Source organism: Neltuma alba, unplaced genomic scaffold, assembly GCF_004799145.2.
Source record: "Neltuma alba isolate B1F8T4 unplaced genomic scaffold, ASM479914v2 tig00011289_pilon, whole genome shotgun sequence".
NCBI lineage: Eukaryota > Viridiplantae > Streptophyta > Magnoliopsida > Fabales > Fabaceae > Neltuma > Neltuma alba.
Window position 1 is genome coordinate 700,667 of NW_021635998.1, and position 25,323 is coordinate 725,989.

Sequence of the window (25,323 nt, forward strand, 5' to 3'; positions counted from 1 at the left end):
TAATTTCATTATTACAATCCCTACACCTACACACTCTGAGGCATCTTAATGACTGTTACGGTGGTGGAGGCACAGTGCAAATGAGCCCAGAAGCAATTGCAAGCTTCTCACCGTAATATAGCGCACATCCTTTTAAACAACGACAGAGTCTGCATCAGGAACAAACCCCCATTCCCTGATCTTCTTTTTCAAGTACTCACACATATCATATATCAAATCATCTTCTGCATATATTCTTCACATCAACCCAACTAAGTCCTGCATCCTTCTTGACATTGGTCTGTTTCATCATATTTCTAGCACTTGTCGCACTGTCCCATTGGTTAGCAGCGGCATAGATATGGGATAAAAGAACATATGCTACTGAATCAGATGGCTCTAACAAGAATAGTTTTTCAGCCACACGCTCACCGGTCACTTTGTCTCCTTGCACCCTACAAGCATTAAGCAGTGTTCTATACATTGAAGCAGACACTTCAGAGGGCATTGATAGTATCACCTTTTCAGCTTCTTGAATATGCCCTGCACGGCTAAGGGCATCAACAAGGTAAAAATAATGTTCAACCTCAGGCTCAATGCCATAGTCAAGTTGCATGGAATAAAAATGTTCACAGGCTTCTGATACTAAACAAGAATGACTACAAGCAGCAAGCACTCCAATAAAAGTAACTCCATCTGGCGTTACGCCCCTAGATTTCATTTGTTTGAAAAGGCAGAGGGCCTCTTCAGCATTTCCATGTTGAGCAAATCCTGCCAACATTGCATTCCATAGGGCAATACTCCTCATATTCATTCTTTTGAACAACCCATATGCATCTTCTATGTTCCCACACTTGGCATACATGTCAACAAGTGCAGTCATGACATAGGGATCTGAAGCACAATTCAACTTTATAACATTACCATGAATCTGTTTCCCCTGTTCCAGTGAAGTCAAAAGTGAACTAGCTTTGATAAGCGCAGCAAACATATACTCATCAGGCTGCACTCCAGCAAGCCTCATCTGACGGAATGTAAAAGTAGCATGTTCCTCAGCTCCATTTTCCACACATCCTGAAATCATAGTAGTCCATGCAACATCGTCAGGTGTAGGGATCTCATTGAAGGTTCGCTGTGCACATTCCAATTCTCCACACTTTAGATACATGCCTAGAATACCATTAATGACTAACAAATCTACATTGAACCCCCTTTTTATAACAACAGCATGAATTTGCTTCCCTTGTTCAAGCCCCACCAAGCAGGCAGAGGTTTTGGCTGCATTTGCCATGGTCATTTCATCTGGCCTCTCTCCACTATTATGGAGCAGACTGAAGATCCTGAGAGCTTTGTGATTGTTGCTGCTCATTATGTACCCAGACATCATGGCATTCCAAGTTGCCAAATCAAATTCATCTTGGTTTTCAAAAATTAATTCGGCATCCTCCATCATTCCACTCTTAGAATAGACATCAATCAGCGATGTTGAAACAAAGGAATCAATGTTAATACCAGTTTTAATTGAATGAACATGAATCTGTTTGCCAAGACAGAATCCCTCTTCGAGAGAGGAGCAAGCCCTCAAAACACTTGCAATGGTGAATTGATCTGGCATTAGACCACTGCGTAATAAATCAATAAGCATCCCTATGGACTCCTCCGCTACACCACTCACAGCACAACCCGATATCATGGTGTTCCATGATATTAAATCCACTTCTTTCATTTGATTGAACATTCTTTTTGCGTTGTATATAGAATCTGATTTTATGTACATACTGAGAAGACTATTCGCAACAGATACAACTTGATCCAATCCTGACTTAACAACCATGCCATGAATCTGTTTTCCCAATTGAAGACGGTTTATACTTGCAACAACAGAAAGAATCACAACAAATGTCAGGCTGTTATATGCTACTCTTGATCTAAACATGTCTATAAAGCAATCAATAGCTAACCAAGCTTCACCTGCTTGGTGATAGTCGGACAATTTCTTGTTCCACATGATAACATCAGAATCATCATCACAAGGAAACAACTTTGTCATATAACCCTGAAGCTGACTTAGCTGCCTTTCACATTTAGTTTTTCTAATGCCCATAAGTAGAGTACGGACAGTGATACGATCAGGATGCAGCCCACTTCTATGAAACGAGGAGAAGAGAAGCAGCGCCTCATTCACAAGACCCGTTTCCACACATGCCTTCAGCATGACGTTCCACAACACAACATCCCTTATAGGCATCCTGTCAAACAAGATACGGGCTTCTCTGATTTGTTGAAATTTAGAGTATATATTAACCAAAGCCCCAGCAACAAACACATCCCATTCTAGTCCAATCTTGACAGCATACCCATGCACAGCTTCAGAAGCCCAGGAATAACCTGAAAGCAGACACATCTTTAACACGGGGGCCAGAGTATGGCGACTAGTCAAGACAACAGAATTGCGGAGTAGGCGGAAAAGGTAAAACCCCTCTTGTATATTTTCAGGCTCAGCATACCCACCATCAGCATATGCAGTGAGAATGGCATTCCAGGTAACAAGGTCTCTTTCAGGTGATATATCAAATAGCTGTCGTGCTAACAGTAGTGACCCACATTTGTTGTACATGGTGATGAGATTGTTGATTAAAAAACGATCGGGGCATTGTTTTGATTTGAGTATACATGCATGTGCACACTTTCCAAGTAGCAAGTTGGGGGTGGCAATGGCGCTGCGAAGAACGGAAAACCAAATAGAAGAGGATGAAGAACATGACGAGAATGGCAAGGACCTAAGAAGGCCAGACTTGTAAGCGGGTAGGAAGGGATTGGTGATGGTGATGACAATGGAAACTGCTCTATGAATGGGTGGCAGATGCATTTGAAATTCATTCCCCGTGTTCCCTTAGCATTAAACATCAACTTTTGCTACAATCCACTCTCGCTGTTTTTTTATTCCCCTTATGACATGGAGAAGTTTGGGCATTGAATGTCTTTCAACTTCATTCAACCTTCTCGCTGATTTTTACATCACTTCTTCTTCAGATGAATTAGCAATACCTTTTGAAAAACATCTTCTCATTCAAACTCGAACAACTGAACTTGTGGAAGAGCAGCTAATTAAAGTAAGAGCTTGGCCAGTTACCAGATCTTCTGTCTGTGAAAAGGGAACAAAAATTCCACTCTTGTGGAAAACCCCTTCATCCTTTAAAGCATTCCTCGACAGAAAGTTGATTGCCTCATCTAAAAGAAAGGCAATACCCTCTGCTAATGAAGGAAGCTATGGTTCAGGAGATGGAATGAAGTTCAGAATGACTGAAATACCTTCTTATGTTGCTGATAAACTCAACCTCGACTGAACACATGACATTTGCTACTCCATTGCTGGTACCAGAAGATGGTATGAGAGAGACAAATATTAAGTGATCAGCACCAAAGCCACAAATTTAATCCTTCTTTTCTTGAGTTTCAGAATCCTGATCAAGCAGAAAAGTAAGGAAGAGTGAATAATAAGCAAACCAAAAAGAGCACTAAAAGAGATATAATAAATTGCAGAAGCTGAAACCTAAAAGCACCAGGTCTTCTGCCAGTCAATGACAGGTGAAGAAGCTCTTGGGGAGTTTAACAGAATTGAGATTCTGTTTATTTTTTGTCAAAAACTAAATTGAGATTCGTTGCGGAAGAATGAGACGATTCTTGTCTTGTTTTTCTGAACTGAATGGATCTTTCTGGATTTCTTTTGTAAATTTGCATTTGCATGGGGGGCTAAATTTAGGAATTTGAGCCCGGGGATGATATGTTTCCCTTGAAAAAATGTCAAGGGTTTGTTTTTCCTGTTTTATTTATTCATGTAAAACGTATTTTTTATTTATTTTATTATTATTGGTATACAAAGATGTGTTAGATATGTTTTTGTTTTCTTATAACTATATGGTATTTGATATTATTGATCAGGACCAAACGGCAGCTCTTAACATGATTTATTTTCATTAAGAAAGGCTCTATCTTTTTCTTTTTTGTATATGTTTTATGTCATGGTCTACGAAGAATCAATGGACTTGAGGATTAGCATCAATTCCAAGAAACTGTCCCTTGACTGAGCAATCGGAACACCAATATTATCATGCCTATAACTATCTCTCGCAGATGGATCATCCTATCAGAGAGATAGAGAGTGGATGAAATCTACTAACATGTGAATTCCACCTATTTCCTTGTTCAGTTTTCTCTCTAACAAAATGGTCTATCTGCAGCAGAGGATCCAGATCCCACATGACAAGCTCCTAACAGAGCTTGAACATTTAAAAAAAAAAAACAAAAATACAGGGGTGAAAGATGCGCACCCATTCAAACACTGAGATCTGTTTCTTATACGTATGGAGAAAGATGTGTGTGTGTGTAGAGAGAGAGAGAGGAGATCTTGTTGAGTATACATCACCTAATGCATGCAATATTCTACGTGGACGCATCTGTTTGTCTGCTGCCAAGTAACATCCATTCAAGCACAACTACTAGAGGTAAATTGACAAAAAATGGACCCTATTGCATTCACCTGTTTGCCGTGGTTTCTTTTAACTTCCCTGTGTTCTTTGCAGTAATCCTTAACAAGACGGGTTTTGCTCACACATCCAGATAAGATGATAGCCAGTAATAATTCCATAAGTCCACAGCTCAAGTACCATCATGACTGGATTTAGATACTCGTAAAATAAACATCCAAAGGATTTCAATTGCCTTGAACTGAAACTGTTTGAAGATGACAAGGATCACATTACTAAAGCAGCATCGTTCTTCTAAGCAAAAACAATACACCAAAGACACTTGTGTAAAAGAAACCAACTACTACATGTTTCTAATTATTCAATGACTCAGCTCATGTATCAAGATTTACCCATGTCATACTGATGCGTCATTAGTAAGGGACTTGTATCACACATTGTTATACAATCAGATGAAATCCAGCTGGAGAAACATGGCTGCTAATTAACCAAAAACATACAAGAAAACTATCAATTTCCCATGGCCCAATAGAAAACTACTATCAATTCCCAACTCTATTCAGAACATCGTCCTCCAACTTCAATTCATATTCTTTATGCTAAGATATGCAGACGCACAGGTCTGTCTTCTGTTTCCAAAAGCAAAATATAAGCATGGAATAACACTATCCAGTACATCCAGAACTCATATATCACATAAGAAACAAGATAAATCACGCTTCCATGACCATAAACCTGAAGGTGTACTTCATTAGACCACCACGGGTGCCCAAAAAACAAAGCGTGACAACTTTAGAAATACCATTCATAGAAGTAATTCTCCATTATATATCTAAAACGGCAATAGTTTGAGCTCCTTATAATCAATCAATTTCCACTCATTAGCATCTCATTTTCCACCCTCCAAAATCAAAGATCAACTTTGGCTTATGATCATCGCTTGGAAATTAAAAAATGCTGGAAAGAAACAGCCTTAAAGTTACTACACACACATATAGAGGTAAGCCAAACAAATGAGTTCATGCTGAAATTTCTCAAGACCAGTTGCAAAATCAAGAAATAAATAGGATTCTTATGACCATGATGCAAAGTGTGAAAGTAGGAATAGAAAACAGGGTTCACTGGTGTGATCAAATCAAATGAAAATTATACATTCCCACTAACAGACCATGGCCAGAGACAGAATGTTAAAAAGGGAATGCAGATCTTAAAACTCTGAGGCCCACAACAACAAAACAAATCTAAAGCCCCACGCAAATTCATTCTAAGAATTGAAATCAATATTGTACAGCAAATACTCTCAAACATAGAAATTCTAAAAATTGAAATCATCGGAGAAAGACCAAAACTTCACTTCAAACAAAAAATTCAATAACTCAGCGGAGACCTTTAAATCAATTAAATGGCTTATAGTTAAAATTTGAAACTCAATTTTGGCATGGGACTTGTGATTGAATCAGAACATAAGAACAGGAAATTTTACCTGTCTCAAAAGATACAGAAACAGAATTCATTACAACGCAAGTTGCCAAAAAGAACTGAGTTCACAAAATTAGTACGGAGATAGTCTATCATCACCAGTAGTCACCACAAGAGCAGACCCCACTTCTGAAATGATGAAATCGATTTGCATCTCTCACAATGACATCTCGCTGAAAAACCTTTGATACATATTTGATTGCATTATGGCAATCTCCACACACCCTGAGGTTTTTTATAACCCTTATGGTGGTCAATGGCGGAGTGCTTAAGAGCCCATAAGCAATTGCTAGCTTCTCGCTATGATAATATAGAGCACATTCTTTTTCCTCTTCTTCGACATCAACAAGTACAAAGTCTGTATCAGGAACATATCCTCCTTCTCTGATCTTCTTTATCATATACTCAACCATATCATATATCAAATCAGCTTCTTCATGCGATCTATCACCAGCTACAAATAAATGCACCTTGTTCTTCACATCTACCCAACTAAATCCTGGATCCTTCCTAACATTAATATTTTTCATCATATTTCTAGCACTGGTCACATTGTCCCATTGGTTAGCAGCTGCATAGATATTGGATAAAAGAACATAAGCTGCTGAATCAGATGGCTCCAATGAAAAAAGCTTTTCAGCTACACGTTTTCCTGTCTCTTTGTCTCCTTGCACCCTACAAGCATTAAGCAGTGTTCTATACATCGAAGCAGAAGCTTTAAAGGGCATTGATAGTATCACCTTTTCAGCTTCTTGAATATGCCCTGCACGGCTAAGGGCATCAACAAGACAAGAATAATGTTCAACCTCAGGCTCAATGCCATAATCTTTCTGCATGGAATACAAATTTTCATAGGCTTCAGATACTAAACCAGAATGACTACAAGCAGAAAGCACTCCAATAAAAGTAACTCTATCTGGCATCACACCCATAGATTTCATTTCTTTGAAGAGGCAGAGGGCTTCTTCAGCATTTCCATGTTGAGCTAATCCTACGAGCATTGCGTTCCATAAGGCAATACTCCTCATGTTCATTCTTTTGAATAAGCCATATGCATCTTCTATGTTCCCACACTTGGCATACATGTCAACAAGTGCAGTCATGACATAGGGATCTGAAGCACAATTCAACTTTATAACATTACCATGAATCTGTTTCCCCTGTTCCAGTGCAGCCAAAAGTGAACTAGCCTTGATAAGCGTGGCAAACATATACTCATCAGGCTGCACCCCAGCAAGCCTCATCTGACGGTATATAAAAGTAGCATGCTCCTCATCTCCATTTTCCACACATCCTGAAATCATAGTAGTCCATGCAACATCATCAGGTGTAGGGATCTCACTGAAGGTTCTCTGTGCACATTCCAAATCTCCACACTTTAGATACATGCCTAGAATACCATTAATCACATACAAATCTAAATTGAACCCCCTCTTTGTAACAACAGCATGAATTTGCTTCCCTTGTTCAAGCCCCACCAAGCAGGCAGAGGCTTTGGCTGCATTTGCCAAGGTAATTTCATCTGCCCTCTCTCCACTACTATGGAGCAGACTGAAGAGCCTGAGAGCTTTGTGATTGTTGTTGCTCATTATGTACCCAGACATCATGACATTCCAAGTTGCCAAATCAAATTCATCTTTGTCTTTAAAAATTAACTCGGCATCCTCCATCATTCCACTCTTAGAATAGACATCAATCAGCGATGTTGAAACAAAGGAATCAATGTTAATACCAGTTTTAATTGAATGAACATGAATCTGTTTGCCAAGACAGAATCCCTCTTCGAGAGAGGAGCAAGCCCTCAAAACACTTGCAATGGTGAATTGATCTGGCATTAGACCACTGCGTAATAAATCAATAAGCATCCCTATGGACTCCTCCGCTACACCACTCACAGCACAACCCGATATCATGGTGTTCCATGATATTAAATCCACTTCTTTCATTTGATTGAATATTCTTTTTGCGTTGTATATAGAATCAGATTTTACGTACGTATTAAGAAGACTATTTGCAACAGATACAACCTGATCCAACCCTGACTTAAGAATCATGCCATGAATCTGTTTCCTAATTCAAGATTGTTTATACCAGCAACAACAGAAAGAATCACAACAAATGTCAGGCTATCATATGCTACTTTTGACCTAATCATATCTATAAAGCAATCAATAGCTAACCAAGCTTCACCTGCATGGTAATAGACGGACAATTTCTTGTTCCACATGATAACATCAGAATCATCATCACAAAGAAACAACTTTGTCATATAACCCTGAAGCTGGCTTAACTGCCTATCAAATTTAGTTTTTCTTATGCCCATAAGAAGAGTACGGACAGTGATACCATCAGGACGCAACCCACTTCTATGAAACGAGGAGAAGAGAAGCAGCGCCTCATTCACAAAACCCATTTCCACATATGCCTTCAGCATGACATTCCACAACACAACATCCCTTATAGGCATTCCGTCAAACAAGAGACGGGCCTCTCTGATTTGTTGAAATTTAGAGTATATATTCACCAACGCCCCAGCAACAAACACATCCCATTCTAGCCCAATCTTGATGGCATACCCATGCAAAGCCTGTGAAGCCCAGGAATAACCTGAGAGCAGACACATTTTAAACACAGGGGCCAGAGTATGACGACTAGTTGAGACGACAGAGTTGCGGAGTAAGCGGAAAAGGTACAACCCCTCTTGAATGTTCTCAGGCTCAGCATGTCCAGTATCCGCATATGCAGCGAGAATGGCATTCCAGGTAACAAGGTCTCTTTCAGGCGATATATCAAACAGCCGACGCGCTAACAATAGTGACCCACATTTGTTGTACATGGTGATGAGATTGTTAATTAAAAAACGATCCGGGCATTGGTCTGATTTGAGCATACGTCCGTGTGCACACTTTCCAAGTAGCAAGTTGGAGGTGGCAATGGCGCTGCGAAGAACGGAAAACCAAATAGAAGAGGATGAAGAACACGACGAGAACGACAGGGACCTAAGAAGGCGAGAATTGTAAGTAGGTAGGAATGGATTGGTGATGGTGATGACCATGGAAGCTGCTCTACGAATGGGTGGCAGATGCATTTGAAATTCATTCTCAGTGTTCTGGTATCAAATACCCACTTTTGCTACAATCCACTCTTCTTGTTTTCCCCTCTTCTGACTTACAGAAGTATCGGTTTTGAATGTCTTTCATGAACATTCAACCTTTTTGTTGGATTCGCTTCACTTTGTTTTTTATATGAACTAACAGCAGCTTTTGAGAAACATCTTTGCCATCAAATTCCCATAACTTCATTCGCAGAAGAGTGGCTATGAAACTGATCTACCTTAGCAAGACCAGTATTCGATTAAAAATGACTTCGAAACTTTTTTTTTTTGGCCAGACACCCCCAAAATTCGACTTAAGAAGTTGGTGAAGATTTTTTACCCTCAAAAAGCACTTGGGAAGCATTGAACTTTTGAACCGCCACTAGTGCCCCTGATCTCCTATTGCTCGCTCTCACAAGTCCAGAAACCACTTTTCCATGGAAACAGGACCCCCTCCCGTGTGTTCGGATTGGAGCTTGCGGGGCTGGCTGGGTTTCAAATTGTTTTCATATATATCATAAAATTACTTTCGATCCAGATCAATCTAAGCACCTCACATGCTGTCACTTTATCATACTTTTAAAACAAAAAATGAAAAATAAATATGAACCATTTTTCAAAAAAACAATGTTTTTTGTGTGATTTATTGAACCTACTTCATTTCAACTAGAAAGCTTGTTGAGGATATAGATGTGGTGTTTTGAACCTACTTCACTTTAACTAGAGAATTTATCATCGATATAGATTAATTTGGATCGAGTTGGGCAATACCACAAAGGACATGAAAATTCTGCCACCAAATACGCGTATTTTAATTTTAAAATATTTTGTGGCACAGTTTAGCTGCCCTTTGCAGTCCTACCTAATTCAATCTAGATTAATCTGGACCTAGATAAATTTTCAGATTGAATTGAGGTAGTATTAAAAAAAATTTAAATAGTTGATGACACAGTTTTGTGGTATTGCCTGAGTCGATTCAGATTAGTCTAAACCCTTAATAAATCTGCCGGTTGAAGTCGAAATGAGGTAGACCCAGAAAATACACTAAAAGATGTCTAAAAATGGTCTAGAGTTATTTTCAATTTTTTTGTTCTAGAAGTATGATGTGGCGGCCTGTGAGATGCCAGATTGATTTGAACGGCTGAAATTCACGGGCAATAAGAAGATCATGATCTTTCTACTCGAACACTCCCTATATAATTTACTTTGGCCATGGTTGAATTTACAAACTTGATTCTATTAAAGCTGGTCAAAAAAAAAACTTGATTCTATTAAAAATACTATCAAGATGATTTGTATTTAGATGGTATTCTTCCAATCCTAAATATAAAACTCTTTTTGTAGTGTAAGTAATATTTATGCGGTCCTAAATATAAAACCTCTTTTATAATATAAATTACACTATAAAAAGAATATTATATTTATGACTGGGAGAATATTACTTAAGAAAGTGAAACATGTTTGTGTGATTTTTTTTTTTGGTCGGAATTAATGAAAAACACTTTTGAAGAAGGCTTGAGTATTATGATAGGATATTACATAGAGGTAGGCATACAAGCCGATCCTACAATACGGAAATTTTAAAAATATCCCAATTTGTTAGGTCTGATCCTTCAGCTAACAGGCTCAAGGTTGGCTCACTGGTTTTCAGTTCGTTTAAGAAAAAATACTATTTTTCATATTTCTCATATTTTTATAAAAAAATAAAAATAAACCAATAAATTTATTAATAAAAGATATAAATATGAATAAAATTAAGTCACAAATGCAAAATATCATCATATATAAACATCCATCAACATTCAAAAACATCTAAAACATTCATTAATAAGATAATAATATCTAAAAGTTTCATCTATAGTACAAATGAGCAATAAACAAACACTATCATTAATATTTTGAAATTTCATCATCACTATAATCAATTACTCTTCTTAATAAGTATACTTTTATTTCGCAACAAAAATATCAAGATTTTCTTCTTTATAAGAATTTCATTTTTAAATTTTACAATCTAGCTATTATTTTATTTTAGTTTAAGAAATATTGTTGTTGAAACATATAAATTTCTAATTCAAATTATAATACTACAAGTTATATAAGTATAAAGATACTCTCTTATCACACATATATATAGTTTAAAAATATCAACACATATAATATAAATCAAATCATTATTAAAGTCTAAATTAACCCATTTTTGAAAAATTTAATCAGACAAATTATTGTCTAAAACTAAATAAACCAAACTATTCTGTAAAATTTAATTTTCAAATGATAATAATAACTAAATATTTGAAAAATCACTAACAATATAAAAAATTAATAATATTATAATTATAAAAAAATTTATAAAACAAATTTTTTTTTAAATAGCCTAAACGAGCGGGCCAATCCTATAGGGTTTGTTTGTCGTTTTAGGAAAAAATTTCAAATCCGGCTCTCATAATTTCTAGGCATAAATGGGCCTACCCAACAGGTTCAACTTATTTTTCTGGCTCTAATATTATATGACTAGCTAAGTTGCATATGACTTATATTCTGAATTATTAAATAAATATAAATATAATACACATAAATAAAAAATAAAATATAAAAAATTCAATAATATAAAATCGATAACATTACATGTATTATTTGACGCCCATCTTTTGCAAACAAACATTAAGGACTTTTCTTTTTGTAATCCTGGGTGGCAAGGGCGGTAACACTCGTGTGATTCGTATTGGTTTATATATGTTGTGACAGTCTAATGTCTTTTTATGTACTACTTCCTGTTTTCAATATGATGCTAATTAACTAATTTGAATAAATTAAAAAATCTAGTTAAGTTAATTATTTATCATAAATATATGTTATCTTTTTTAAAAATATCTTTGCTAATTAAATATATTTGTTAGAACTACTATTATTACAAGGATTGCTTTAAAAAAATAAATTAAATATAAGAAACAAAATAAATTGAGATATTATATTTAGAACTAAAATAAAAATCAAATAAACCTTATACTATTTCTTTATTTATGTTTGAATAAAATAGTTCTTTTATCAAAAAAGAAGGCAACACTCATGTAAAGTAAACTGTGGGCCTCCCACCATAAGTCTAATTTTGATTTTCATATGAGCATTTTTTTTATTTAAGATTTTTCTTTTTGCGGTTTCTTGGACCGGTTGATCTGATTTTATCTGAAGTTCATAATGATTTGTTACTATCATAACAAAAACTACTATTTTTTGGGAAAAAAAATTTCACATCTGTTTTTTAAATTAAACCCTCTCTGCCCAACCACCTTTTATTCTCCTCACACGACACGCAGTCAAGTTACGAAGTACAAAGCTTCTAATATATAATCAACAAAGTCATTGGTGAGTGACGTCTAATTAAAACTAAAGCAACAATTAAGGTAGAAATATTTATCTCAGAAACAAGATAAATCAACCACAACCAAGTAAATCTAGAAGGCAATGCTATTGTACAGAGGAAAGAACCCAATGCATATACAGCAAGCGAAAAAATTCATCATCACTCCGTTCCTAAATATATATAAAAGCTAATCAGCGGTTCTAAATGTAAGATATAGATTTATTTTGTCTTCTAAATTTATAATGTGTTTTAAAAAATATCCGTATTGATTATAAGGCATATTTCCACCCAAGCGTAGTTATAATGCACATGATTGGATAAGGATAATTTAAGAAAGTTAACATATATTGTTTTATAAATAATTAATTTAACTAATTTTTTAATTTTTTTTAAATTAATTATCTAACTTTTATATTAAACAGAGAAAGTACTATTAATTTGGAGATAACTTAAGAGCTGGTGGACTTAACTATACATATACAAATTATTTATTTTATTTTTATTTTTTTTCCAAATAAATTTTAAACTGATACTACCTCCACGTCTTAATATAAGACATTGTTTAGCTTTTATTTTAGTCATAAATATAATACTATAATTCATTTCGTTTCTCATATTTATATATTTTTTCCTAAAGTAATTCTTTTAATAATGATAATTCTAACCAATAAATTTGATAAGTAAAAATATTTTAAGAAAAATTACATATATTTATTATGAATATCTAACTTAATTTATTTTTTTAATTTTTTTAAATAATCAAAATTAATTATACGTTGGGGCTTATTCTGAAGAGTCAAAAGTGGCTGCCATGATCGAAGACAGCTCTCTCTCTTGTCATGACAAGAGTGGAGTCTGGAGTCAAGCGTTATCAGACATGCTCACCAAATACAACATTAATATTCATGAACTTGCGTGTCGGACCCATTAGGCTAACTCCAAAACAATTACCTATGAAGTAAAAGACGAAGCTGAAGAAGAAGAGAAGGTGGGAGCCAAGAAGACTAAAAAGCCTTACCATGCATATCAAAACCAAAGCTGAAGGACGGCGGGGTAACGACGGCGGTGAAGGGAGAAAGACGCGACGGAGGTAGGAGGACGTTCATGAAAGGAGACGGCGAGCGGCGGCGGCCAGCGGGAGGGAGAAGAACTGATGATGAGATCCTTGAAACTATCTAAGTGATGAGAGACAACACACGCGCTATCCGCCGAGTTGTTCGATTCGAACCCGAGAGTGAGAACAACGCGCGATCGATCACCAGCAGAGCCCAGTTAGTTCCATACATAGGTAATAGGTCTCGCTCCGAATGATGTTTTGCGAATGGAGGAGCCTCGGACTATTGTTTCTTGACGTGGGTGGGTATACGCGTGACAGGGAACCCCAAAAAAAAAGAAGCATGAGAGAGAGAGAGAGCAGGTCAATGCACGGGTTTTGTCGGAAAGGGACGCCCAGGGGTTGATGGAGGCTTCCATGACATGGGGCACTATGGAGTATGGACTGGCGTAAATAAAGTAATGTTCAAAAAAAAAAAAGTTAGTACAAACTTTCACTCTTCAAGTTGGCTCTCTTTTGTAAGGGTGTTCAAGGCCGGCCCGTTCCGATCCCGGTCTTATTGGAACGGGACGGATCCGTCCCGAAATTTTTCGGGACGGGACAAACCGGGACGGGACAAAAAAGGGACCGGGACGGGACGGGACACGGGACGGGGTCGTCCCGTCCCGGTTCCTTTTTTAAAAAAAAAAAATTAATTTTTTAATTTTTTATATAATATCATTTTTTTCATATTTTTTTAAAATTTGAGACTATTGTATGGAACTATGGATATATTTATTTAGAGTTTTTATATTTGTTAATGATTTGAGATTATTGATGATTAGAATTTTTAGCAAGTTTTTATTGTGTTAAAAGCTTTTGTTTAGAGTTTTTAATAACTATTATATGTAATATTTTGAGCTTTTGTTTAAGAGTGCCCAAACAAATAAAAAAGATGTTTTTATAAGATTTAAGCTCAAAAAAATATAATTAAAAAAATTAGATTTTTTTTTTTAAAAAAATTATTTCGGGATGTCCCAGTCCCGTCCCGGATCCGTCCCGTCCCGACCGGGACCGGGACAACCCCGGGACGGGCCGGGACACGGGACAGAAAATCTGTCCCGTTACTGTTCATCGGGACGGAACCGGGACAGGCCTGTCTCGGTCCCGATCCGTCCCGTGAACACCCCTACTCTTTTGGGTCCTCAAAATTTTGTATTTAAAATATTAATCTTTATAATCTAATAAAAAACTTAGATTATTTTATCCATTAAGAAACTAAAACCTAGAATTTAAAACTTAAAAAATCAAAATCAAAATGAAAACAAATTTAAAGGATAAAAATTATATTAATTCTGAAAAAAGAAGACATCGATCCACACATTCATATATAGCGTAGATTACACGCAATTTGACAAAATAGAGTTATTAAGTATGAGATTGGTGGACTATTATTTTTTCACTTAATTAATAGTTAGACTCAAACAGTGTCGTATCAGAGGGGCAGAGAAAAAATATAAAATCTAATCTAACCAAATTCATTTAAAGGGGTATTTGGATTACCCAATAAATAAATACTTTTAAAAAGTAATTTTTTGTAAATTGAAATAAATTTATTCACATATTTATTTCATATACCATAAAAGCATTTTTAGAACTATAGTTTCACTTCCAACTAAGATACTCCCTAAAACTCATGATCAGATCAATTAATGGATTGACTCACCAATTCATGGATTTTTTTGGGCCAGAATTCATGGATCTAACTAGTTGATTTGAGTTAGGTTTAATGCCGCCTGTTCTCAACCTCCCCATTTGCCATTCTTCAGCTGGCTACATTGAGAAACGATTATGACGTGAGATTCAGATTTCTCAATCTCCACCTTGTCCAAAAAATATTTTCCAATCTCTGGCAGAAAAAGAAGAACAAATTCATATTTTCAATAATCAAACTATTTTCTTGCAACACTGTGCGTGGTCAAAATAATATTCATTATAAATATTTAAGTTAAACTATTTTTGAGTAAAATCACATCGTTTTGTCGCCATATAGTTTTTGTTGTGATTGCGTATAATTTGAAGCTGCACTTTTCATTTATTGTGATTTGTGAATCTAATTTTATATTAAGTGACAATGTTAACATTGATGGCGCAATTTAAACTATGAAATCAGTCTCAGTACTTATCACACTAATGATTATCCTGAGCTCATCAGATGTTGACCATTAAAATCTTATTTGAATGGTTCAGATTTTAAATTTTTAAGTAATTATTTTTAAAGACAAAAAATTATTTTTTGAAAAAAATGATAGTTAAGATATTTTTATTTTATATTCTATACCTATTAAAAAATTATCTTGAACAAATTAAAAAAAATTGGATCATCTAAATAAAATCTATATATTCTATACCTATTAATTTGTTTGCATTATGAACTTCTTAAAATCGCAATTTCCGTTTTGTAATAGTCGTGCTTCTTATTTTATCCCAAGATGCTCCCCGTACAACTATTGTAATAGCATATTAAGAACTTCATACATACCGAGAGAGATTAAAGAACTAGTCAAGATTGATTGATATTTTTAAAATTTTAAAAATCATCCTCAATAAATTCCATTTATTAGAAAAAGTTATATATACTTCTCTCATCCTAAATCATAAATACACGACTTCTTCACCGGATCTGTACAGATTAAGGGGAAAAAAGCCTGAGGAAGAACTTCGAATTAATTTTTTGTAATTAATGTGCTAAGAATTTATGATGACTGTACTCACCTTGTTTATCAGATTTTCAACTCCGATTTTAAATATATGAACTAGATATAGGGTTAGCGTTACTTTTGTTCACCCAGTTCCTCAAAATTATAATTTTTTTAAAAATAATCCTCATTGATAATATATACTAAGAAAATTTTTATAGCATGATACTCCTTTGGTTTTAAATATAAGACCCTTTTTGTAGTATGTATAAGGGTTTTATACTTAGGACTAAAAGAATAGTTTTAATATACTACTTCTGGTTCTAATTATAAGAGCTAGTTGACTAATTTGAGAAAATTAAGAAAATAAGTTAAGTTAGTTATTCGTAATAAATATGTATTATCTTTCTTTAAATATCCTTACTAATCAAGTGTATTGGCTAGAATTATTATTATTAGAAGGACTACTTTAAAAAAAATATAAATATGAGAGACAAAGTGGATTGGGGTCTTATATTTAGGATTAAAATAAAAATCAAATAAAGTCTTATATTAAGAACTGGAAATAGTACATGACTAAAAAAGATAACTTATTAAAAAAGGGGGGAAGTGACAATGAGAACCAGATGAACATATACCCAAACGCAAGAGTCTACAAAACATTAAGATGGTGTTTGGATGGAAACCAAACTATATTTTTAAAAATATTTTTACAGTTTATAAAATAAATATATAAAAAAATTTGTTTCGCTTTATAAAAAAATATTTCTTACAAATATCTCGGAGGGTCGGCAAACATCGTCAAATCCCACCACCACAGTCAGAACGCGCCTGAGAGTGAGAGTAAGCACACGTTGTGCGGTGTTGCGTGGTGCGAGCCCTGTGGGGTATGTGCGTGTATGTGTGTGATATGTTTCTTTTCATATCTTTGCTTCCCCCAAAAATCAAATTAAATGCTTCTCACTGTCACTCATCCCTCCAACTGAACCTTGAAAGCAACACGCACACTATATAACCTCAACCTCACAACCTCTTTCGCCTTCTCTGGCGGCTCTGGATTTTCTCTCCAAGGCTCTTTCCTCCAAATCTCAAACCCTAGTTCACTCCTTACTTTTTCCTCTATCTTCTTGATTTTTTTTTTCTTTTTTCAGAATACTCATATCGTATAGGTATACACATATATTTCTTTATTTTTTTAAAAACTATTTTTGGTTGAGGAAATAAGAGAAAAACGTAGCTGTGCCTGGATTGAGCTTGCTGGTGAGGGCCGTAATGGAGGATTCCGTCGGGCAAAAGCGGAACAACCGTGAGTTTACTTTGGTATCAGTTGCTGAGCTCTCTTCGCCTGCTTCGTCTGCTTCTCCCGGTATTGCTCGCTTCACTTCCGACGGTTCCGTGGCACAGCTGCATATTCATCAAGATTCTCTCCAGATTGATATCGATGTTGATCTTGAAACTGCTCGGGTTCGTTTCCGTCTTTGATTTTGTGCTTATATTCTACGTTTTTGCTTCGTCGATTAGTACCCACATGAACGCGGCAAAAAGGGTAATTTCTTGGAGCTTTAATAAGCTGATCATTTCTTATTTCGGTTGTTCCTTCAATGCTGAAAGCATGCATCGAAATTATTTAATCTTTCTTAAGCAATGACGATGTATATAATGAATGGGACACGTATGATGAACGTCCAATCTCTTGATGATTGTGCATTGCTGGTTTGCAGATATTTAAATTAGGTCCTGTTCAATCTGTTTGCATGGTCGAAGGCTCTGTTGTCGATAACCAGGTATAGAGGATCATCTTATTTTAGAAAATTCGATATCGTAGCTTTGCGGCATTACTTAATATTGTCTCATTTGGTTGAAACTTCGGAAGAACTAGGATTTTTCCTCGTTTTAGAAGATTTGAGCTTGCAGAGAAATTTGGTGACGTATTTTTACTGCTTCCAATGTGAAATGCAGTCCTCTGATTTTTGTTTTTGTTTTTGTTTTTTGCTTCTTTATTCATAATCTAATGCTTATGCTCTGGCGAGACTTGATTAATATAATGTTACAAGATCACAGTTGTATCATTTGTAGAAGGAATGTATAGTTGTTTAGTCTTTAAGAACCTGAAGATGCTGCTTTTGAACCAGACATCATTCTCAAGGGGAATAACTATCCAGTTTAGAAATGAGGAGGAAAGCGGGGCCTTTGATAGTGTGTTCCAGCAATGGAAGAAGGAAGCGAATGCTCAAGGTGTTGCTTTGGAAGCTTTTATTCTCGTGTTTGATAATTGATTGCATATCATGTCACTCTACTAGTAAGTCCTGATCTTCATTTGATTCTTAGATTCAGGCAGAAGCTTACCAAATGGAATTGTACCAAGTTCTAAAAGTAAATTTGACGAGAAGATAGAGCAATCTTCTGCAAAAATGTATTTCCATTACTATGGGCAGCTTCTGCATCAGCAAAATATGCTGCAGGACTATGTTAGAACAGGTATTACCATTTTGTTTTCAACGGCTTTGTTGGTTTTAATTTACATTTGAGTGAAGGTAACAACTTGACTTTTATTTCTTTAATAACAGGCCACAATTTGATTTTAAATGGGACATTGGAGTACATGATATTTTCCTTATCTGACAAATTCACTCATGATCTTGTTTCAGGAACCTATTATGCTGCAGTTATTGAGAACCGTGCTGATTTCATGGGCCGCGTAGTAGTTGATGTTGGTGCTGGTAGTGGTATTTTGTCCTTATTTGCTGCTCAGGTATTCGATACTTAAATTGGTTGAATCTTATTTGCGGTATGATAAATGCCATTGCTTTTGATTAAATGAATATTTAAGGCATCTTCCCTGCCTCCCACATCCAAAGCTCTGTACTAGGTCTTTATTGTTCTGCTGTTTTCTCTCAGGCCGGTGCAAAACATGTCTATGCTGTGGAGGCATCGGAAATGGCAGAATATGCACGGAAACTTATAGCTGGAAACCCAATGCTTGGTCAACGAATTACAGTATGCTTTTCTTTCCCCTAGCTTTTATGCAATGTTCTTCATTCATTTTTGGTCTCATTATTTAGGGCAATTTCTGATTAAAATCTACAGGTGATCAAGGGCAAGGTTGAGGACGTAGAATTGCCGGAGAAAGCAGATATTTTGATCTCTGAGCCCATGGGTATGCTCATATTCTACTTGCTTCAGTGAATATGGAAAATGATGCTACTATTCCATGGATAAGTTATGTATCTATCTGGTCCATGTATTTTTGTTTGTCATTTCGCATGTTTAAATGCTTCAAGATTGTTCAAGTGTTCTATATTAGAAAGATAATTTGTGGCTTCACGGATTGATAACTTTTCCCGCCACTTGTTTCTAATTTGTAATATTTCTGTACTGGAATGCAGGAACCTTGTTGGTGAATGAAAGGATGTTGGAGTCGTACGTCATTGCTAGAGATAGGTTTCTCAGTCCTGAGGGGAAAATGTTTCCCACGGTGGGAAGGTAAATTTGAATGTTGACAACCCTCTCTGCTTTTCTGGCCTCTGGGTGCTTTTTTGTATGCAACCTTATTACATATTATCGTGAGAATATGAAACTACTAAGCATAGTTACTGTCAAATAATTGTCTTTTTCTTTAAAGTGGCTCATTTCCATCACGGTATTTTGAGCTACCATTTCTTACAGCTTCAATGGCAATTCCTAGTATCAAACCACAAAAAGTCTGATTTCTCATGACCACGGTTTGTGTTTGCTTATAAAGTTTATATTGTATTCTCATGACCATGAATTGATTGTTGGTGTAGGATTCACATGGCACCTTTCACTGATGAATATCTGTTTATCGAAATTGCTAACAAGGTTTGTCACTATGATTTGAATTTTTAGAATATCTCATATGATATGTAAATATAATAGAAAGGAGGGAGTGAGTTAGTATTAGTTACTAAGTCCTTGGGCCTATAAATAAAGGGCTTGGGTAAGTTGTAATTAGACTTGCGAATGGCTTAAGTGAACAGAATAAGTTTTCCCTCTCTCTCTCGTCTCCCTCTCCCCCCCCCCCAAAAGAGATTTCTTCTTCCTCTCTCCTCTAATTTCTCTACAATACCTTAACATCATACTTCTTATGAATCCTTAAAATAAAACTTCTTTGACACTTGGAATTGGGAGAAAGATTTTATGAGAGGCTTGATTTTGTAAAATGCTTCTGCTCAATTAAATTTTCGCTGGTGAAAGATGTGATCAGATAATTCTGTGACTGACCTTTGCTTCAGCTGTCCAGTTAAAATTATTTTAGTTGAATTCAATTAGATATATAAACGCTTTATTATTAAAAGGGGAGGAAAATCCCCAAAAATATATATATAATTTTTTATTTTGTAGAATCAATGATCTCATCGGTTGTTTTTGTAGTTCTGTGCTACATTATGTTGTGATCTAGCATTCCCTTCTGGATTAGTGATAAGAAAACTTTTTCTAGGTTCCTTTGAGTATATTTCTTAAAGCTGAATCTCAATGCTGGCTACTGTTCTATCTGTTCAGGCCTTGTTTTGGCAGCAACAGAACTATTACGGTGTTGATTTGACACCCTTGTATGGCACTGCATTTCAAGGATACTTTTCTCAGGTATCATTCTTGGGTCTGCTAAGTTACTAGAATCACACAGTGTCGTACAAGCGTAGACTAGATATAGTTATCTGGTGTTGAAATTGTTGTTTGAGGTTTGCTTCCTTTTCAAAAGGTCTATATGATATGTTCACATGCACTTATTGTGGTGAGGACGGAGCAGACATGTTTGATATTGCTTTGTCAAGGATCAAACTGGGAATTACATCTGTCTGTTCCCACCGTTTATGGCATTTGTCAAATAAGTTGGAATATTAAATTTGTTAGTCACGTGGCAAACAGAAGAGGATTCTATGCGTTGTGCACTTTACAATTGGTCTATTAAGAGCTATTCATCCCTTTTTAATGCAGCTTCTATTTGTAGAATTCTTCCTTGTTCCCTCTAGCTGCGATATAGGACTTTTTGGATTTCTTCTAGGTCTGTTCTGGTGCATGCTTTCGGTCTGTTTTTGTGCCTGCCAGTAGTTTCTGATGGGCTTGTTATTTCATAAGATAAATGGAGATTTTCATTTTGAAGTGTGTATGTGCAGATTATATATCGATTTTAGGGAGGGTCTTCCCTCTTCATAGATCTTTTATGGTGGGTTGAACTTATCAAGGCATACATCAGCACATGCTGATGTCAATTTTGTTTTCCTTTGAATTAGTTGATTGATTTAATGAATATTATGGAGATGCTTATCTTGAAAATCAATTTGTGAACCCATTCCCGTTGACCCTCTCGGATCTAAAGTCCTTTACATGCATTGTCATTGATGAGAGGGAAAAGGACTTGCAGGAAGAAGAAAGTGAATTATTGACAGTGGTGCTCTACTAAGATTATTTCTTGTTCCTTTTTTTTTTTTTTTTTGAATTCTTCTAATTTCGTTGTATCTTCAGCTTAAATTTCATCACTTTAAGGGTTCATAATGGGTTTAGAATTTACGAGCATGACGTGTTCCCTATATTTCTCTGAGCAAAGCTCTCTGCATCGTATTGCCTATTGAGTATGTTTGCAGTTTGGATATTTTTTGCCCTTTTTTTGGTAAAAAATGCCCAAGGATGTATTTTGCCTTGGCGATTTGTATTTGTGTTTAGTATTGTGAAATGGTGGGCAGTTTCTTATTGCTGCTTTGTTTAGAGTATTGGAAGATTTATGAGCTTGTAGATAATGTCTTATTCTTTCAAATAATTCCATGGACAAAATTCAAGGTAGAGATGATGATTTATGCAGATAGTTACTGTTAATTTCTTCAGCATTTAGGGACAACCAGTGGTGTTTTTGTGCCATCATCCTGATGATATATTTTATTATTTTTGTTGCAGTAGAATTTGACATTTTTACAAAAAATTCTTGTGTTTTCTCCATTTTTTCCGTGCAGCCTGTGGTGGATGCTTTTGATCCGAGATTGTTAATAGCTCCTCCTATGTTCCATGTGATAGACTTCACAAAAATAAAGGTAAGAGCTAGCTCTTTGGGGTAAGCTAATGTATGTTGGATGCCATTCCAATTTTCTGTCTTGGATTTCCTCTAATTACGCCATCCCAAAAATGTTTTGTAGGAGTGCCTCTTAGAAATAGATAATAGTATATAGGTTGTACCTATTTTATAGCAAAATAATATTACGTATCTGGTATTGTTAAAAAAAGGAATCTGTGTGAGCTGTTCCTTATTCTTAGTTTACTGGAAGTAAGAAGAATCGCATTGGAAATGTCCTGACAGCCTTCCATTTATGAATTTATAACGGAACTAATACTCTTTGGTAATTTAAAAAAAGAAAAGAAAAAAAACCTCCACTTGTGGTTTATGAAGTATTTTCTTGGTCAAATTTTATTGTTTTTTACTCCCTTTGTTCCTTATTATAAGAGACAAATAACCAAATTACGTTAACAAAAAAAACAGTTAAAATTAGTTGAGGACAATTAATGTGTAAAAAGTATAATGTTTTTTCTAACAATGCCCCCATTAATAAGGAGAGAGAGTATGAGAGAGAACAATTAAATTATTAAAAGAAAGAGAAGTGGGAGGGAGAGAGAGTATGAGTTGGAGACAAAATAAATAGGGGTAAAATAGGAAATCAATACAAAAAAATAGAGACAACTTTTAAGTGTCTCTTATATATGGGAACATACCATAAGTATCAAATGTCTCTTATAATAAGGAACGGAGGGAGTATTGTGCTGACACTTGAAATGAAGTTACCTTTGAACAACAGAGGATCGCAACTTACATGCTGATTTTCTGTAGGAAGAAGAACTGTATGAAATAGATATACCTTTAAGATTCGTAGCCTCTGTGGGTGCACGAGTACATGGGCTGGCTTGTTGGTTTGACGTACTGTTTAATGGAAGGTAAAAAGTGCATTTTAGATATTTTTATTATCCATTTTTATTCATACATATTCCTGTCTGTTGATTTGCCAACATTTGTTCCAAATCCTCAGTACTGTGCAAAGGTGGCTTACCACTGCCCCGGGGTCACCAACAACCCACTGGTACCAGTTGCGTTGTGTTCTCTCTCAGCCAATTTATGTCATGGCGGGACAAGAAATTACTGGCAAGCTCCACATGGTTGCTCACAATGCCCAGAGCTATACACTATATTTAACACTGTCAGGTTAGTGTTTATCCTTTTTATTCCTGTTGCTACTCTTGGGACCTTGCATTGTTCTGCTGAGGAGCCATGGTCCATTTTTTTTCTTTCAGCTAAAATGTGGGGCCCTGGTGCTGAACAAGGAGGGATTCTTCAAACCTCATCGTGCAAACTTGATTTGAAAGAACCCTACTATAGAATGTCTCAACCGCAAGCTTATACATTAGCCCAAGACCAGCAACCACCACCACTTCTACAGACACAGGTATTGAATTTATTTTCATTTACTTGTTCACTTCTTGAGTTAAAGATGCTAAGGGAAACTTGAAATCTGAATTATTTTAAACCATATGATTTTCTTTAATGAAAATAGGTAGTGAGGGGCCAATTAAAATGACATCACGTAATACCCTTGCATGAGAGGATCCCGGTCCATTGAGAACTTCTTGATTAGCTATTTTGCCTTTTGTTCTTAAATTACATGGCTATACATTAATTTTTTGTGTAACAGGACATACCGATTCAATCACAAGATTTAGATGAACCTGAGATGATGCAACAACCGTCGCCTAATTCATGTGCTCAGGTTAATTCATTGATGCAGAATATTTAACCTACCAGGAATGCTAACATGGACTTATTTGTGTTTGTAAGATGAATCTGCCTGCCACAAGCAGGTGCATTCTGTATCATTATTTGGGCGGCCCCTTCCCTTGTAAATTCATCTACATTGTGTGTTGCTATCTATTGGGTGGTTTGCGGTGATGATCGTTACTCGATCGGCAATTTTTTCTGATGTTCATGCCTTTCAAAATAGAGCACGTGTACGATTACTTGATAAGCTCGTTGATCTTGAATGTCTTTTTTTTTTTAAATGGTTTTAACGCAAGAATTTTGTTTGACGGCTTATTAAAGAGAGGTGAGTTTCAAATGATATCTGAAAGGGTGGGCTGTGATTTAGAATTTCTCGTCTTCATGTGATGAGATTCAAGTGTGCATTTTGTTTGGCCAAAAAAAAAAAGTGTGCATTTTCATTTTACGCGACATCTGTAGTACCAACGAGGATTCACAAGATGAATGTGGTAAAGTTTAGCCAGGTCAGTTTTAAGGCGATTTTGACGAGCCTGGTGTTTTGGGGCCAACATAAGAAAACTTATTTGAGGGGACGGAAAATCGGAAAAATATCGATACTTGACTATGGGGACCGCCTGGTTCAATTACTAGGCCCCGGAGAATGAAGATGGCATTCTCAAGTGAGATTCATTTCAATGCATCGTTCCATTGGCAATTTATGATTCCCAGAAATATGGGAATCGCCTCGCCTTCCACGGACTTAATGGCTCGTCCATGGCACCTAAAGCTACGTTTCCCTGTTTTAAATTCCTAATTGATTCCCTTTTGCCATTGACGACCCGACTGACCCTACCGGCCCTGCCACACCAGTGAGACCATCTTTGCCGTGGCACGTTTCATGTGCTGTCCCGTCCCTCAGGTTCATGTGATTGCGGGCTGAGGCTTTCTTTGTTTTTTGGGGTGGGGTGGGGTGGTGATTTGAATTTGATTTGCTTGAATCTGTTCGAATCCGTTATGAATCTTGTTTGAGGAAGCAGACAAAGAAGTAGAGCGCTTTTTCGCCTCCAGAGTATCTAGTATTTTCCTTTTTATCTTTTGAACCAAATATTGAAGATTCCCTTCCCACCTTTTTAAATAACATACTCCCCCTGTTTCTTTTCATAAGATTTCAAAATTTAAATTGGTTTGATTTTTTTTTTATATAGGAGTGTTTGGAGTGTTTAAATATGTTTTTACCAATTTCTATTCTCATCATTTTTTCTTCACACATTCTCTTTTATCTTATCACTAGGATATATTTGAAAAAAAATTCATTTTTTACATATTTATTACTTCTAATTATTTTTAACTATTTTCTCGAATTGTATGATTTAGTTAAAAGAATCTTATTACTATTCTGTTATAATGATATAGTCCATTTCATTCCAACCAAATGTGC

The 25,323-nt window shown here is 35.8% G+C and overlaps 3 protein-coding genes across 5 annotated transcripts; 1 reads left to right on the forward strand and 2 right to left on the reverse strand.

Annotated features, from left to right (window-relative positions):
- Window positions 1-217: 217 nt before the first annotated feature.
- LOC114711369 (pentatricopeptide repeat-containing protein At4g33170-like) lies at window positions 218-2,596 on the reverse strand. Its single transcript, XM_028895760.1, has one exon. It carries the CDS (start codon window positions 2,594-2,596, stop codon window positions 218-220), a length of 2,379 nt encoding a protein of 792 aa, XP_028751593.1.
- Window positions 2,597-3,364: 768 nt separating this feature from the next.
- Window positions 3,365-9,424, reverse strand: LOC114711393 (pentatricopeptide repeat-containing protein At4g33170-like). The gene is given in 3 exon segments (XM_028895784.1): window positions 3,365-3,443; window positions 5,950-8,013; window positions 8,016-9,424. Coding segments are annotated over 2 exon segments (2,991 nt in total). The 5' UTR covers window positions 9,034-9,424; the 3' UTR covers window positions 3,365-3,443; window positions 5,950-6,040.
- A 7,749-nt stretch (window positions 9,425-17,173) lies between these two features.
- On the forward strand, window positions 17,174-24,166 carry LOC114711431 (probable histone-arginine methyltransferase 1.3). Of its 3 annotated transcripts, none has more exons than XM_028895831.1 (15): window positions 17,174-17,599; window positions 17,857-17,919; window positions 18,268-18,370; window positions 18,464-18,613; window positions 18,784-18,887; window positions 19,034-19,132; window positions 19,223-19,292; window positions 19,522-19,618; window positions 19,921-19,975; window positions 20,657-20,740; window positions 22,102-22,179; window positions 22,968-23,071; window positions 23,164-23,336; window positions 23,426-23,577; window positions 23,824-24,166. In XM_028895831.1, exons 1-15 carry the CDS (start codon window positions 17,408-17,410, stop codon window positions 23,923-23,925), a joined length of 1,626 nt encoding a protein of 541 aa, XP_028751664.1. In that variant the 5' UTR covers window positions 17,174-17,407; the 3' UTR covers window positions 23,926-24,166. The 3 variants fall into 3 exon arrangements, with proteins under 3 accessions (XP_028751664.1, XP_028751665.1, XP_028751666.1); XM_028895832.1 differs by having other exon boundaries at window positions 18,470-18,613; XM_028895833.1 differs by having other exon boundaries at window positions 17,433-17,681.
- Window positions 24,167-25,323: the final 1,157 nt, after the last annotated feature.